The following is a 15,000-nucleotide window of genomic DNA, read 5'->3' as shown; positions in this document are numbered from 1 at the left end:
GTGATTTTTCTGCTCTTTTAGGTTTTCCCAAACAACGTAATCTATGGTGAAAACAACTAGTCCTCAAAATGTTCTCACTTGAGCCGAAGTGTCATGTGTTTGTATCACTGTAAGGACCTGTAGTCCTCACAAGGATAGCAAGACAAGCACACACACACACACACACAGAAGAGAAAATTCAAATATTACCCATATTACACCAGAGCATGCACTGCAGCCAAAACAGCGCTAACCAGCTTCCAAACGGTCATCATGCTGCACTCATGTGCCACTTCATCAGGTCCGCTCGGGCAGGACGAGTAGGAATGGCTCCCATTTAAAAATCTAGACCGTTGTTCCTACAGGAGAACCCGCATGTGTTTCTCAGGTCTGTGCCTGAACCCACTCTGTCTGTACACTCTTACAAACAGATGGTTCTTCAAGGGTTCTTTGTTAAAGAAAATGGCTCTGTGTAGAACCATGAACTCTCAAAGGACCATTTGTATGCTTAAATAGTTCCTTGCACGGTGAAATGGTTCTTTAGAGAACATGTTGTTCTATGTATAACCAAAAAGGGTCCTTCTATTGTGACAACGTCAAGCTTATAACAATTGCAGAACCATTTTTGGTGCTTCCTAGAACCATATACAACACATTCTCCATCAATCTGAAGAAATTCAGAATTTCACCTTCGAAATTCGGAATTTCACCTTTGAAATTCGGAATTTCGCCTTCGAAATTTCCTGAGTGTTCGTGGCTCTGCATAGGATCCCTGGGCCTCATTCACTGACCGTTCTTAAGAAGAAATTTCTTCTTAAAACCCACTTAAGCAGTTTTGATGAAGATTCTGACTCACCAGTGTTCTCTTATTTGGGATTTGTCAAGCGCACAAAGAGTGAGAGCCGTTCTGCGGTTCTGCGGAACTCCAACTGACCATTGGTTGCCATGGTTTCACTCGCCAACAGCATCCTGTGGACACTTAGTGGAGATACATGATAGGTGGACCTAATGAAGTGGTCAGATATGTGTGTATGGCTTCCAATACAGGCATACACACAATAGGCAAGCGCATTACACACACAGCCACAAACACTGTACCTCCTGAGGATGTAAGCAGAAGCACAGCTGTACCTGATGAACACGATAAAGTGTCACTGTAACTGTAACTGTAGCTAAAGCAGCTCACACTCATAGCTTTAACCGTGTGAGCCTATTTTACTCATTCTATTTTTAAAGAAGTATCCAGATCTTTAATGTAAAGTAATTTAGTACACAATTACAACAAATAATCATCAATAATCATAGATGTAACCTTTAAGAGTCTGTAAAGTTGGATTTGTGGAGCAAATACTGATTATGACCAATTATTTTGTGATATGTAGGCTTAGAAATGAAGGGAAAATGTAGTCGGCCTGTATTTTCTTGTTGTTTAGTTTGTTTTACATTTGATTTGAGCCGTGATTTTCTTTTTATTTAGTACTATTTGAGTTTTTACGTTTGATTTAAGTCCTTCACGTTTAATGTTAGACTACCAATGCTGCTGAATTATGTAAAATCATAAAAATCCAAGATTAAATCAGTGTATTTTTCAAAAACAAATGTAAAAGTGTCTTTTATTATATATATATACCTTTATAAGCTGGGGTTGTTGTGGGTCATCTTTCCGGGAAAAAAGTTTTAAAACATTGGTTGATTAATAAAAGCACATCCAAGTCAGAACCAAAGAGTCCAAAACAGACTGCATGTTCAAAAGTGTCAGCTACTGTCAGTGAGTGTGTTTACATGCACTCAATAATCTGATTATAATCTGATCTCTGCAGTTATCTGATTGTTCAAACGGTCATGTAAACAGCATATTCTGACTTCTTGGACTGGAGTATGGTCCAGAAATATGATTAAGATATCTGATAAAGAGGCCATTCTCAGTGCATGTGGACTCTTACTCTGATTTCTTTTGTTTCTCTCAGTCTGTGCATGATTTAAAACAGACAGCAGTACTGGAAATAAGTGAGCAGCATCGCCGCGACAAGCAGCGAAACGCTTGTGAAGTTAGAATTTTGCATTACCTTTTTCTGTGAGTTTATTGGCTGGTTGTAAAGCAGAAATCTGATTACTGTCTGACTCATATCGACCCAGTTTCCCCATTATCTGATTACCCAAGTACATGTAAACGCATTGATCTGATTACTGATAAAATCTGATTTTCTGCAGTTATTATTATTAAGTGCATGTAAACACACTCCATGTCGGTATTCATCTACTTTAAAGGGTCCACATTACAGAAATCTTCATTTTCCGCACTTGTTTGAGATAAAGTTTGATGTAATATGTAAATATTGCTAAAGTTTTGGCCCATTTTGATTTTTGATGTCACAAAAATTGACCTATTTATATATATATCTACCCATCTACCATTGAGAGAAATAATTGGAAAATAAATGTAGGATATGGACCTTTTAAAGTGCACCTATTGCTGACAAAGGTGTTCAATTGCACATACACAGCTTCATAGAAAAGCACTGACCAATAGAATGAGTGCTCTAGACCAGCTGCACATGAGCCTAGGGTCACCTTGCCCAATGCCAAGCGTGGGCTAGAGGGGTATAAAGCACCCCAGCATGGGCTGTGGAGCAGTGGAACTGTGTTCTCTGGAGTGATGGAGCTCCATCCAAAACATATGGAATGAGTTGTGATCCGGACCTGACCTCACTAATGCTCAATCAAATTCTCACGGCAGTGTTCAACATCTAGCATAAAGCCTTCCTAGAAGAGTTGAGTTACTGCAGGAAACCCCCATTAATACCCTTCATTTCAGAAGAAAGGCTTATGCTACATCTGCTTCAGTGGCTATGCCAATAAAATGTTCTTAGAAAACCTGTTGAATGCTATTCTGAAGACGAAGAGGCAAAGAAACTGCTTGAAATATCCAAAACGACACAGCAGTAATTTCAGTAAAGTTAGTTTTTCTAGCTGGAGTTCATATATTACCAAGAGAAAAGTGAAATAAGGTGGCTTAGCTAACGTTAGCTATCATTAACGTTACGGTAAGGCCTTTAACCGTTAACATGGTAAGCTAGCCTTTGTAGCTAACGTTAGCTAGTGATCTAATGGTGAAAATTGTCGCTTTACCCCTGTTATGTCAGTGATACTAAGACTAAAATCTCAAAACAGAGAGTGAACATCTAATGTTAGCTAGCTAGCTAAGCTAATGTTACCTACTGATTACCATGGCTCTGCTTCTGGGAATGGAAGGACAGATGTCCAGAGCAAAGACTAGAATTTCTAACATACGTAAGTACCCTCACAATCCAGCATGTACTCCAGGGTTGATAAGACAATAAACATAATATACAGTGTGCAACTACCAATAAAATCATGCAGATTTATGCGTAGATTCCATTCCAGTAGATTCTGAGTTACTCTCTAAATGTTTGTCCCCACGTTGGTGCCGGTATCTCCTTCTTGGAAGGTGTCATGTGGCTTAAGCTCCAACATGAGTCAGCTTCTGTCCAGATCCTAGAAAGGCCTCCAGCAAACATGAGCTCCACCATTACCACATGAGAGAAAAGGTCACCAATTTATTTTAAGGTTCCAGCGTGCTAGCACTGTTCACGTAAGAGTTAGATCAAGTAAAATTTAGGCCACCCAGTTTTAAAATCTTTATATTTCGTGAAATAGTTCAGGCTTTGGCAAAAGGTTCTTCTAAATGGTCAAATTTACCACTTTGCACAACTTTGCCTGGTTTAAAAGCCCATAATCATACTCAGATAATCAGATGTTAAATATTCATTCATGTACTAAACATTATTCTTGGTTGTCCCCATGTGGTGCTGTATCTCCTCTTATGACATTTCAATTCAACCCAATTTAAAGAGTTCGGCGAACAATCAAAGTCATATGATTTTGCACTTACTCCGAATCAGCCAAGACATGTTTGGTGTCCAAATTTTGCCTCTTTAGTTTTGAAGATGCTAATGCTAACAAACACTGTAAGGCAATAGTCACCCAAACAATTTTTGTAAATGCATGCCCAAACAACTCCCCCCCCCCCCCCCCCCCTTAAATCTGAGCATGTAATGCAAGCTAAGTTAACATTACCTGTGTTATGGTTTGGGTGTGGTGGCTCTTTGCACCCCCACACTTCTGAAAACGACCCCTCTGGTACTCCAGATAGTTCAATGTGCATCTGAAACTGTAATATTCACCAGATAGCGGATAAAATGCTTTAAGAAACTATACATTTGGACAAAATTCCAACTATGTGAACCCTGTGCATTACTCCATAGATCCATAGTACTACCACCACCATGTTTCGCTGTGATTTCAGTTGTCTTTCTGCAGCCCTATTTTGATGGAATTATTTATATTAGAAGTTTGAAATTTCTGAAGCAGCTTACTGCAGAGCTATGACTGCCTGAGAGTGGCATAATGGACCAGGCTGGATGGATGAGACTTCTGACTAATTGTCTATTTTTAGATACTTTCAGGCAGGTGAAACTGGTTAACAGTGGTGCATAGTGACTGCACATGCTATGCTTTTGGTTATGTTACACTACATTACAATTATCACTATTGATATTAGAATTATATATCATTATGCATTCATATCTTTGAATATTATAAATATTAATGTTGTATAGCTCCACCAAACTGTGAAAATATTTGCATTTTCCCCACTATGGGTTACATCATTTATTGTCACCACCTTTTTTGAGCCAAAATCCTCTCAAAATTACTGTAAAACAATGTCTCAGGCATCAGGCAGTGTATTCATATAAAAAAATGCACTTTTTTAAAGAATATTTTTATTCAGCTGTTACAAAGATGTTACAAAATTATGGCATTTCTTTTACAGACCACTGTGGCCCTTCCTTAGTTCAATGTACAAATAGTAGTGTTTACCTTTTTAAAAAATGTATGAAAAAGTCGATTTTTATAAGGATCAGACATGTTTTACTGACATGATACTGATATAAAAATCAATCATTTCTAATTTACAGTACATGTATTTGATTGATTACTTCATGAGAAAAAAAAACAAAAAACAAAAATAGAAGGCCTACTGATTTCCTGTGCCAGTGAAAAGTCTGCTCTGAAAGGCCAGACGTCCAGAGCAAAGACTTCTAAAATTTCTATCATAAAATAAGTACTATCATAATCCAGCATGTACTCTAGGGTTGATAAGAAAATAAACATAATATACAGTGTGCAACTACCAATAAAATCATGCAGATTTATGCGTAGATTCCATTCCAGTAGATTCTGAGTTATTCTCTAAATGTTTGTCCCCACGGTGGTGCCAGTATCTCCTTTTTCAAAGGTGTCATGTGGCTTAAGCTCCAACATGAGTCAGCTTCTGTCCAGATCCTAGAAAGGCCTCCAGCAAACATGAGCTCCTCCATTACCACATGAGAGAAAAGGTCGCCAATTACCCCAGGTTCCTGCGCACTAGCACTGTTCACGCAAGTGTGGAGGTCAGCCGGATTGAGGGATAAAGTAACCAGATATAAAGTCTTTACATTTTGGGAAGGTTACACTATAAATGTGTGCAATGTTTTGAAAAAAATTGGTGAACTGTTTACCAGTTTTACCACTTTAATTCAGTTTTGCATGGTTTGAAGGCACATTCTCATACAATTATTGAGCAACTTCCAGTCGGTATATTCATCCAAGGTGAAGTTGACATGACTTTCCACATCAGCCAAGACTTATTTAGCATCAGAATGTTGCTTCTTTACTTTTGAACGGAAGCTCTGAAGCTAGTGTTGCCAATAAGCTAGTGTAAGTCAATAGTCACCCAAACCATTTACCCAAATACATGCCCAGAACTTCTTTCAGTCTGCTCAAACCGCATCGAGGGGGGCAAATTTTTAGGATCACAATTTGGTATCGTACCACGCAAGATGACCAAAGATGGGGCTAATTCATAAGATGCACCCTACAGTAACATAAGTAGAGACGCTAAGCATTGCTTCTTCCAATTATGACATTTGAGGGGCACGTTGTCTGCACAGTCCTGCGATGGACTGGCGACGTGTCCAGGGTGTTTCTAGCCGTCTGCCTAATGAACAGTACAGGCTCCAGCAACACCTGTGACCTAGAAGGATAAGATGGATGGATTTTCTGCATAAATGAACCTCAACTGTATATATTTTGGAGCCTGAATATACCCCCCCAGTGACTTCTCCTAACCTTTTTAGCAGGAAGCTGCAGTTATTTTCTTGTTCAAATTCTCTGTTGCACAATGCTACTGTGGCACCTCAGGCAATACCTCATTTTCGTAGGTTCTATATAGGTAACTTTTCACTCTTTTACTATAAAGAAGTCTTAGGTATTACTGTGCTAACGCTACGTACATGCACAGTGACGTCCTACAACACATCAATGCACTACAGCCTGGAATTTGAAGGCGCAATGCAAGACATTGTGTGGATGATAATGCAATTCCAATTTTAGCTTGAATGTGTAAATAAGGTCTGTCAACACCCTTTTACAATATTCTCTTTTTATTAACTAGCTTGACGCAATTTGAAGCAAATAGGAGAAGATTGTTTTTGTGAAAATGGTTTTGGAGACTATTGTTAGCCTGGCAGCTCCACCTATAATGTGAAGAAGCCAAACTTGGAAACCAAACATTGCATTTGAGGTCAGTGGACAATCATGCAAATTTGTTTTCTCTTTTCTTTTAAGCCTGGCTGGTATGAATTCGACTCAGAAGAACATTGTAGGAACAAGTTACCCAAATCCTGCACCTCTCAAATCCTACCCATGTCCTCACCACTCTAACTCAGCCTGTTCTCAATCACTTTGTGAGTTTAATCAGGCATGTTGGAGCAGGGAAAACACTTTTGTGCAATTGTTGGCCTTGAATAACCAACTGGACCATAGACACCATTGGGTACTCTGTAGATAAGGGCATAGACTGTAGAAAAACCCGGACCACCAGTCACCATCACCCTCCCTTATTTTGGAACAGCAAAAAAGACCCAGGAGCTGTCAATCACCCGGTACTCATAGCAGCAAAAGTGTTGAACAGAAATTTATTTGTTTGGGATCTTCAGAGACTGTCCAGTTTAGCATAGTAGTGTCTGGTGAAGTTCTTGGAAACTGTCCTGGAGGAGGGGGTAGAATTGTAATGGCTGCGCTGTACTTCATTTTAACTATGTGTATCATGTCGTTCATGCATGTCCTCGCAAACTAGCACGGCACAACATAAATGGTGAGGGCAGTGCACCAGAATAGGACGGGACCTCAGCAGCAGACTGAACCATGACAAAGGTAGAAGGTTTTGAGAAGCAAACTGTGCTTGTCCTGCAAGATGAACAATAGGAGTCTCCTCAACTGTTGCCCTGTTCGCTGTCAACCTTGCAAAATCAGGAAAAGTAGTCAAGGAAGATATTCCTGTGAAAGCCAGGAATGTTTCTGCTCTGACCTGCCCTCTACTGGATCTAGGTCTTACTCCTCTAGACGAGTTTGCCAATGACGCAGCTCATGTAACACATAGTTAAAATAAAGCATAAATGCAGCCTTTGATTGTTGGAGGTGTTGGAGGTTCTTGGCTCATGAGTGGAATGCCCTTTTGTATGCTCAAACTGGATAAAGAAAGATAACAGACACTATGTAGATCTATTCCATCTTGTCATTACCTTCACCATTAATCTGCACCACGCATTCCTTGTCCCGAGAGTTGGGGGCCGTGAGCGAGCAGAGGTGTGTGTCAAAATAGCGCATAGCCTCCGCGCTGTTCCGCCGTTCATTCCCACGTAGAAGCGTTGCCTTGGAAAAGCGCCGGCCAAACTGGATCTCGTCAGGTAGGTAGGACGTCCTCTTCTGGTAGGCAGAGCCCGTGCCTTCCTGGGAGGCGGAGAGGAACACCACCACCTCGAAATGCGACTGGCTGCCAGGCGTGAGAACGCGGTTTAGTGGACTGTCAGGTGTCAAGGGGTGGATGAATGTCAGTGGGGACAGGAAGAGGGGGCAAGGTCGCGACCCCAGGCCATCGAGCAGGAACTCGAGGGAGGTTTGGTGCAGGGTCATATCATCACGTTCTTCATAGAGAACGGCACTCACGCATACGTCCACCAGTGGCCTGGAGAGCAGGTTACACACACGGAACATCAGGCAATGCTGACTTTCCACCTCGGAAACCACGGCCTGTGGACTGAACAGGATCCCACTGTATCGCTTCTGGGGGCGAGAGAACTTGGCCACGAATGCACCTGCAAGAGAGAAGGATGAAAGGAGATGAGGTTTAGATCCAGCACCATAGAATACAGGCAATATTCATCCGTCAAGATGGCATCTACTGTTTTTAGCTTTATGCTAATGTAATAATAATGTAATCAAGACTATCAGATATTACTGAACAACTGATTTGAGGCGAGTGTGTAATAATTTAGCTTCAGTTTAGTCTCCATGAATACCTAAAAAAAGCCTCATCTGTATATAAATAAATATATATGACCATACCGTTTCACTTGGTAGTACTACAATTAAAGGCTGTAGTCCATCTGTTTCTCTGCACCCTGTTCTTCAGTGGTCAGGACCCCCATGGACCCCTCACAGAGCAGGTACTATTTGGGTGGCGGATCATTCTCAGCACTGCAGTAACACCGATGTGGTTGTGATGTGTTAAAGTGTGTGCTGGTGTGAGTGGATCAGAGTTTTTAAACACTGTGTCCACTCACTGTCCACTCTATTAGACACTCCTACCTTGTCCGTCCACCTTGTAGATGTAAAGTCAGAGACGACAGCTCATCTGCTGCTGAACAGTTTGAGCTGGTCATCCTCTAGTCCTTCATCAGTGGTCACAGGACGCTGTTGGCTGGATATTTTTGGTTGCTGGACTATTCTCAGTCCAGCAGTAACACTGATGTGTTTAAAAACTCCAGCAGGACTGCTGTGTCTGATCCACTCAGACTAGCATAACACACACTATCAAACCACCACCACATGCTGAGCATGACCCACCTCCCAAATTATACCTGCTCTGTGGGGGTCCCTTGGGGGTCCTGACCACTGTAGAACAGGGTAACAAAGTAAGCAGAATGAAGTGGTCGGTCATCTTAGCCACAATACATGCATTACGTCAGTAACTAATAGGTATATAATGGGAAATAAGATTGAACAAAATTTGATTCTTCGTACACAAGCACAATGTAACGTCTGGACTCTCTGTACTTCCAAAGGTACATAGGTTGACAATCCTGATGACCACATGCTGTGTTACTGGTCACTCAGAGGCAACTGATTGACAGTGTGTTCACTGAGTATGCACTAAGTTGTGGTTTAAGCTGGTTTTAAAGGTTATATGTTAGCTATAGCAAGCGTACAGAAGTTACAGTATATGTTAGGCCACTCAATACCGAGAGACTAATGTTTCACAGATTTACTTTCTCCACGAATGCACAGGCAAGTTTTCAAAGGTTAAAAAAAATGTGATATTTCTGAAATATGACCCCTACTGTCCATAATGCACATATGCACCAATATATACCAACCTAGCACTGAAACTATCCAGACGATTGGCTGTGTTTCCAGTACATGTTATTTGGAAACTCACCCAACTCTGGGACTTAGCTGTACATTTGAATAGGGGTAAAACAGACCAGCTGAACTTCAAAGAAGAACAGAATTAAAATAGCTAAATTCAACTGGTTATCAAATAGTTAATCAGTGAATTCCTGACATCTTTGATAATTCTTACCATCGTCATGCTTATGGACGTGACTGTTTCTTTGTTTTGCAGTGAAATGTAATAAATTAAAGGGAAAAACTGAAGATAACCTTCATTTCCAGGCCCAGTTATTATTAAATTATGTGTTTATTTACCCAAAACAACAGTCATAATTAATTTGACCTATTCTCCAACCTCACTTTATCCCACATTATGTTTTTGTTACTGTGTTTTTAAGACTGTATGTATATGTAAATGAGCTCTGGTCTGATTTGCTCACAAAAACAGTCAGAGTTCTAGTGCAGTTTTAACAATAAATGGTCTTAAAACCTGAAGATTGGTGCAGACACCTGGTCACCATAGCAACACAGACAGCAATCTCACCTAGCTAGTAGCTAACAAAATTGTTATTTAAAATGGCTTGAATAATCAAACTATTTGAAGAAAAAATATTTCTTTTTTCTTAATATGGGGAATTTGGCCATATGGCAACATTGCCAAATTATACTTAGTGAAATGTACATCCCAATATTTACAAATATTGGAAATTAAAATGTCATAATAAGAATTCCTTTCAAAGTAAAAGACCCTTTTCCCTCAGTTAATCAGGAAAACACAGATGTTATATTACTGCTTTTTAGTAAAATTGAGATGAAGTACTTGTTGTCATATGGCAACACCATGCAATAGAGGGTTAATCTGCAATGAGAAACTGTCAAATACTACAAAAAAGTCACAAAGCTGGACTCTCATACAATGATCCCGTTCCACCTTAAATGGCGCAGCAGTTACATTCTGGCATGTCAGGCACCATTTAAGGTGGAACGGGAACATTTGAAATAGAAGCTGGCGACTGAAAAGCGACTTCAGCCTCGTAAAAAAATCAAACGTTGAGAGACATTTTACAGGAAACTGTTCCACTTTTGTGGAAAAGTTTCCTGCTGGAGATGCGAGAAAAGCAGCTATAGCTGAGTTAAAGCTTAAAGCAGAGCAATGTAAGTCTTTTTTGTTTAGATTTATAGCCTATACCAGTACATCAGCACATACTGAGGCATGTTTACAGCCAAGATGGTAAAACGTTACTTAAATAAATGGACATAAACTGTTGTGCCTCCCAAGTTGGATTTTTGTTGAAAGGACAAAATGGCTCTTCCTTTCCCTTCCCAACATTTGAGTTGCATTTCATGCCATATATGGACTGTTTGTGTGCTACATCAAACTCTTTGGAGTTAAATTCAGTTTTCCATGATTTAAGTCCTTTAAGATTTTTTTAATTTTTGAGACCAGAAATTAATAAATCACAAATATTTTTGAACTATTTCTTTGCATTGCAAAGACAATACTGACAGTAAAACATCTCTTTATGGAAGTGATTTGCTAATAAAGATTCCAAGCCAGCATGGATTATTTTCGTTTTCTGTCTTTCACTCCTGGGCTAAAAAGATCTGTCAACATATTGATTGCACTGGAGGGTGAGATCTGTCCTGTTGGCCACACCCACAAGCGAGAGGAAGTTATGAAGTGTTTGGAGATGACAGTCTAATCAATGCTGCTCAATACACTTCACAGGAAGGTTCAACCTTCAGTCTGAATGCATCACTAAGTGCTGTAGGAACACTGTGGCCTGGATAACTGCTGTTCACTATATTGAGTGAAAGTGCATAACATTGTTAGGCAGGTCTAACTGACCTACAACCCCCTACAGTAGAACCCACAATGATTAGGCCCTAATTAAAGGGCCAATATGCTACATTTTCCAACCATTAGAATTAAAAAAAAGCTGTTACTGTGCCTTTAAGACCAATGTATGTACATGAGTTCTGTACTGATTGGCTGCCCTGTACTGTGTCTTGTTCAAAAAGCAGCCCAGGTCTAAAAACTCCTTATAACTTCAGCGTAAATGGGTGGGGCTGAACTACCTTAGGTGGACATGGATAAATGTGGTGGTTTTTGTGACATCACAACACTTGTTTCCACACTGGGACTATATGTATTGGGGTTTGAAACTTCAATAGTGTTTACATACTACATGTATTGCTTGTCCTGAGGAAGACTATGGCACTTTGCATATGGAGATATGGAAGAAGGGGGTGGGGCTTATGCTATAGACACATCTACTCCCATATTTATATGTATTATATAAATAGAGCTTTGTGGAATTAAAATATTTTTAACACCTAAAACATAGAATCTTAAGATGCGGGTTTCGCTACGTCCCTATAAATTACATACCAGTAATGAAGGCCTCCAGCATGAGTCCCAGCAGCATCTGCAGGGCGAGGAGGGCAATAGCAGTGGGACAATCAGCGTTGGGGTACATGGTCCCATACCCTATGGTCAGCTGGGTCTCCAGAGCAAAGGAGAACGCCGCTGTGAAACCAGTCACGTACTTGACGCACAGCGTGTGACCCGGGGGTGGGTTATCATGGTCAACGCCCAGGTCTCCGTTGGCCCGGGCCAGCAGGTACCACAGGACAGCAAAGAGGAGCCAGTGGAGGAGGAAGGAACCACAGAAGGCCAGGACCACCCAGCGCCAGCGCAGAGACAGCCATGCCCCCCACATGTCCCGCAGCGCCCCCACCCAGGTCGCCCGCCCACCAGCCGCCGGGCCCCGCAGGAGGCTACGTCCATCCTTGCTTACCAACCTCTGATTGCTGGTAGGTTTGGCCATTAGCGGGGAAGTGGTAGACTTCTGGTCTGAACTGCTGCTGTTTCCAGTGGTGGTAGTTGCCATGCCGATGGGGTGGGAGGGGGTGTGAGGATGGAGGTGGTGATGGTGATGATGGTGGTGGTGGTGGTTTGCACCTGGAAAGATCAGCAGAACAGAGGGTTAGCAGGAGGTCGGGCAAGGTGTGAGAGGCAAAACATTCTCCAACAGAGGACGTCTCAGGATCAGACTTTACAAAATAAGTCTGATGGAATTGGTGAAAGGACATCTGCTCTGGTCTCCTCTCTCATGGATCCACTTGTCTTGTGGAGCCAGGTTAACAAAGAGAATAAGAAGAGATCATTTGACTGTAGGAGGGGAAAGAACTGTGAGAACCTGGGCTGGAGTTCCGCGTGGCTTCTGCTTGAGCTAGAAGACTGGACCCCTTTTAATGAACAGAGATGGGACTGAGGAACAGCAACAAGATGTGAAAGTGGGAATCTTCATCATGGGAAACACAAGGTAAGGACTGAAATTTATAGGACATCAGATTGGAAGCAGGGGAGTTTCAGGCACGATTCTCCTTCCAAACTTCAGTCATTGAAAATGCCAACTAACTGTTCTTTGTAATCTTCTGTATCTTCTTTGTAAATAAAACTTTAATGTTTATGTAATGTATATATATTTCCATAGGAAATGATGCACAGCAATAACAGCGCAAATAATGGATTTAAGGTGGCACTCCATTTAAGGTAGCAGTGATCTTAAGGTGGCTGTAAATTTCAGCTAGTTCTGAGTTTAAGATGACGGTGAATTAAGGTATAAGTGAATTTAAAGTTGAAGTGAATTTAAGGTGGCGGATGATTTAAGGTACCAGTGTATTTATTAGCATAACAACCACCTAGCAACATCTTACCAACCACACTGGATACCATACCCACCATGTAGGAATAGCTAAAAAACACTTTAGCAACCATCAACAGTCTTCCCAAGTAATTATAGTTGCGGCTTCCGGTTAACTCATATTATCAATATGAAAGATTGTCCACTGCCACGACGGTCTCTTCTTTGTTTTCCATGTTTCAGTTGTTCTCATCCTACCTGTAGCTCATCAGAAAAGGCCGGCTAATACCCTGAAACGATGTGGAGGCTCAGTCTGAGTGCTTGATTTATATTCCAGTACATTAAAAGGAAAAATAACCAGCATTTCCCCACATTGCTGCTCCATCACGTCATGTTCCATCGCAGTGAGCCACGGCCTGCGGTGCGACCCTGAACCTGCTTTCCCCGGCACATTCTCCGCTGGAGACGTCAGTACCGATTATCCTGATACGCTTCACACCTACAACATTTACAGCAATATTATTCTCCATATACTGCAGGGTAACATCTGCCATGCATAACCACTAGATCTCCTTTAAAAGTGCAGGTTTTCAAGTCAATATAGTTTGCGTGTGTTACGTGCCTTTATTATAAATATTTATTTACTTACAAAGTATCTTTATTTATTTATGTTTAACCATTTTTATGTAATTATTTTTATTCTTATTAATGTGTTTATTCACTACTGTAAGAAAATTCAGACTTATTCGCCACAGACATGCAGTTTGAAAATGGCAGTTTTTTTAAAATATTTAATATTTTTCCCACTTTTGATGTTTGGATGCTTTATGTTTTCTACTTAAGTTTTTGCTTCACCCTCTATCCCTCAGAATTAAATTGTTTCTGTTACTGTGCCTTAAAAAAGGTAGAGGCAAAGCTCATTAACACACACTCACCGGCCACTTTATTAGGTGCACTTGCTTGTAAAAGGTTGGACCCCTTTTTGCCTTCAGAACTGCCTTAATTCTTCATGCCACACTTTCAACAAGGTGTTGGAAACGTTCTTCAGAGATTTTGGTTGGTTATTTGAGTTCCTGTTGCCTTTCTAGCATCTGGAACCAGTCTGCCCATTCTCCTCTGACCTCACACATCAACAAGGCATTTTCGTCCACACAACTGACCGCTCACTGGATATTTCCTCTTTTTCGGACCGTTCTCTGTAAACCCTAGAGATGGCTGTGTGTGAAAATCCCAGTAGATCAGCAGTTTCTGAAATACTGAGACCAGCCTGTCTGGCACCAACAACCACGCCACGTTCAAAGCCACTTAAATCCCCTTTCTTCCCCGTTCTGATGCTCGGTCTGCACTTCAGCAAGTTGTCTTGACCACCTCTACATGCCTAAATGCACTGAGTTGCAGCCGTGTGATTGGCTGATTAGCTATTTGTGTTAACAAACATGAACATAGTTCAGTTGCTGTACCTAACATGTACCTAATAAAGTGGCCAGTGAATGTGTATGAATATGTAAATGCTTCATCCACAAACAAAAAAAGCAATTAATTAAAAAGAGACTTTTTTGTGGTGTGGAAACGGTTAACAGCTTTTGCTTACTCAGATCGATCATTTTGGGGTCCAGTGGCACAGCAGCACTGTCGCCTCACAGTAAGAAGGGCCTGGGTTCGATTCCCTGGCCGGGCAACCAGGGTGCCCATATCTGCATGGGTTTCCTCCCACAGTCCAAAGACGCACAATCAGGCCCTGAATAGGTCCCGCGACCTGCCCTGCAACCTGTCCAGGGTGTTTCCTGCCTTCCAGCCAATGACTACTGGGACAGGCTCCAGCACCCCCAGCAGGATAAGCGGCTTAGCGTGTATG

At 41.2% G+C, this 15,000-nt stretch overlaps 2 protein-coding genes across 3 annotated transcripts in view; one reads left to right on the top strand and one right to left on the bottom strand.

The window, feature by feature from the left end:
- Nucleotides 1-1,578, top strand: part of efhd1 (EF-hand domain family, member D1) — an 18,117-nt gene extending 16,539 nt beyond the window's left edge. Inside the window, exon 4 of the mRNA XM_037546381.1 lies at nt 1-1,578. This exon is cut by the window's left edge and continues 636 nt beyond it. The gene's annotated coding sequence lies outside the window, so the exon portion shown is untranslated.
- A 3,186-nt stretch (nt 1,579-4,764) lies between these two features.
- Nucleotides 4,765-15,000, bottom strand: part of kcnj13 (potassium inwardly rectifying channel subfamily J member 13) — a 69,414-nt gene continuing 59,178 nt past the window's right edge. For both annotated transcript variants that reach the window (XM_037546412.1, XM_017723399.2), the window contains 2 exons: nt 11,888-12,460; nt 4,765-8,198 (listed from right to left, as the gene is read on the bottom strand). In XM_037546412.1, the coding sequence (XP_037402309.1) occupies nt 7,606-8,198; nt 11,888-12,389 (1,095 nt within the window). In that variant the 5' untranslated portion in view covers nt 12,390-12,460 and the 3' untranslated portion in view covers nt 4,765-7,605. The remainder of the gene's footprint in view (nt 8,199-11,887; nt 12,461-15,000) is intronic.

This window comes from Pygocentrus nattereri, chromosome 17, assembly GCF_015220715.1.
Source record: "Pygocentrus nattereri isolate fPygNat1 chromosome 17, fPygNat1.pri, whole genome shotgun sequence".
Taxonomy (NCBI): domain Eukaryota; kingdom Metazoa; phylum Chordata; class Actinopteri; order Characiformes; family Serrasalmidae; genus Pygocentrus; species Pygocentrus nattereri.
The sequence above is the reverse complement of the archived record's forward strand: the minus strand, read 5'-3'. Positions and strand labels throughout refer to the sequence as shown.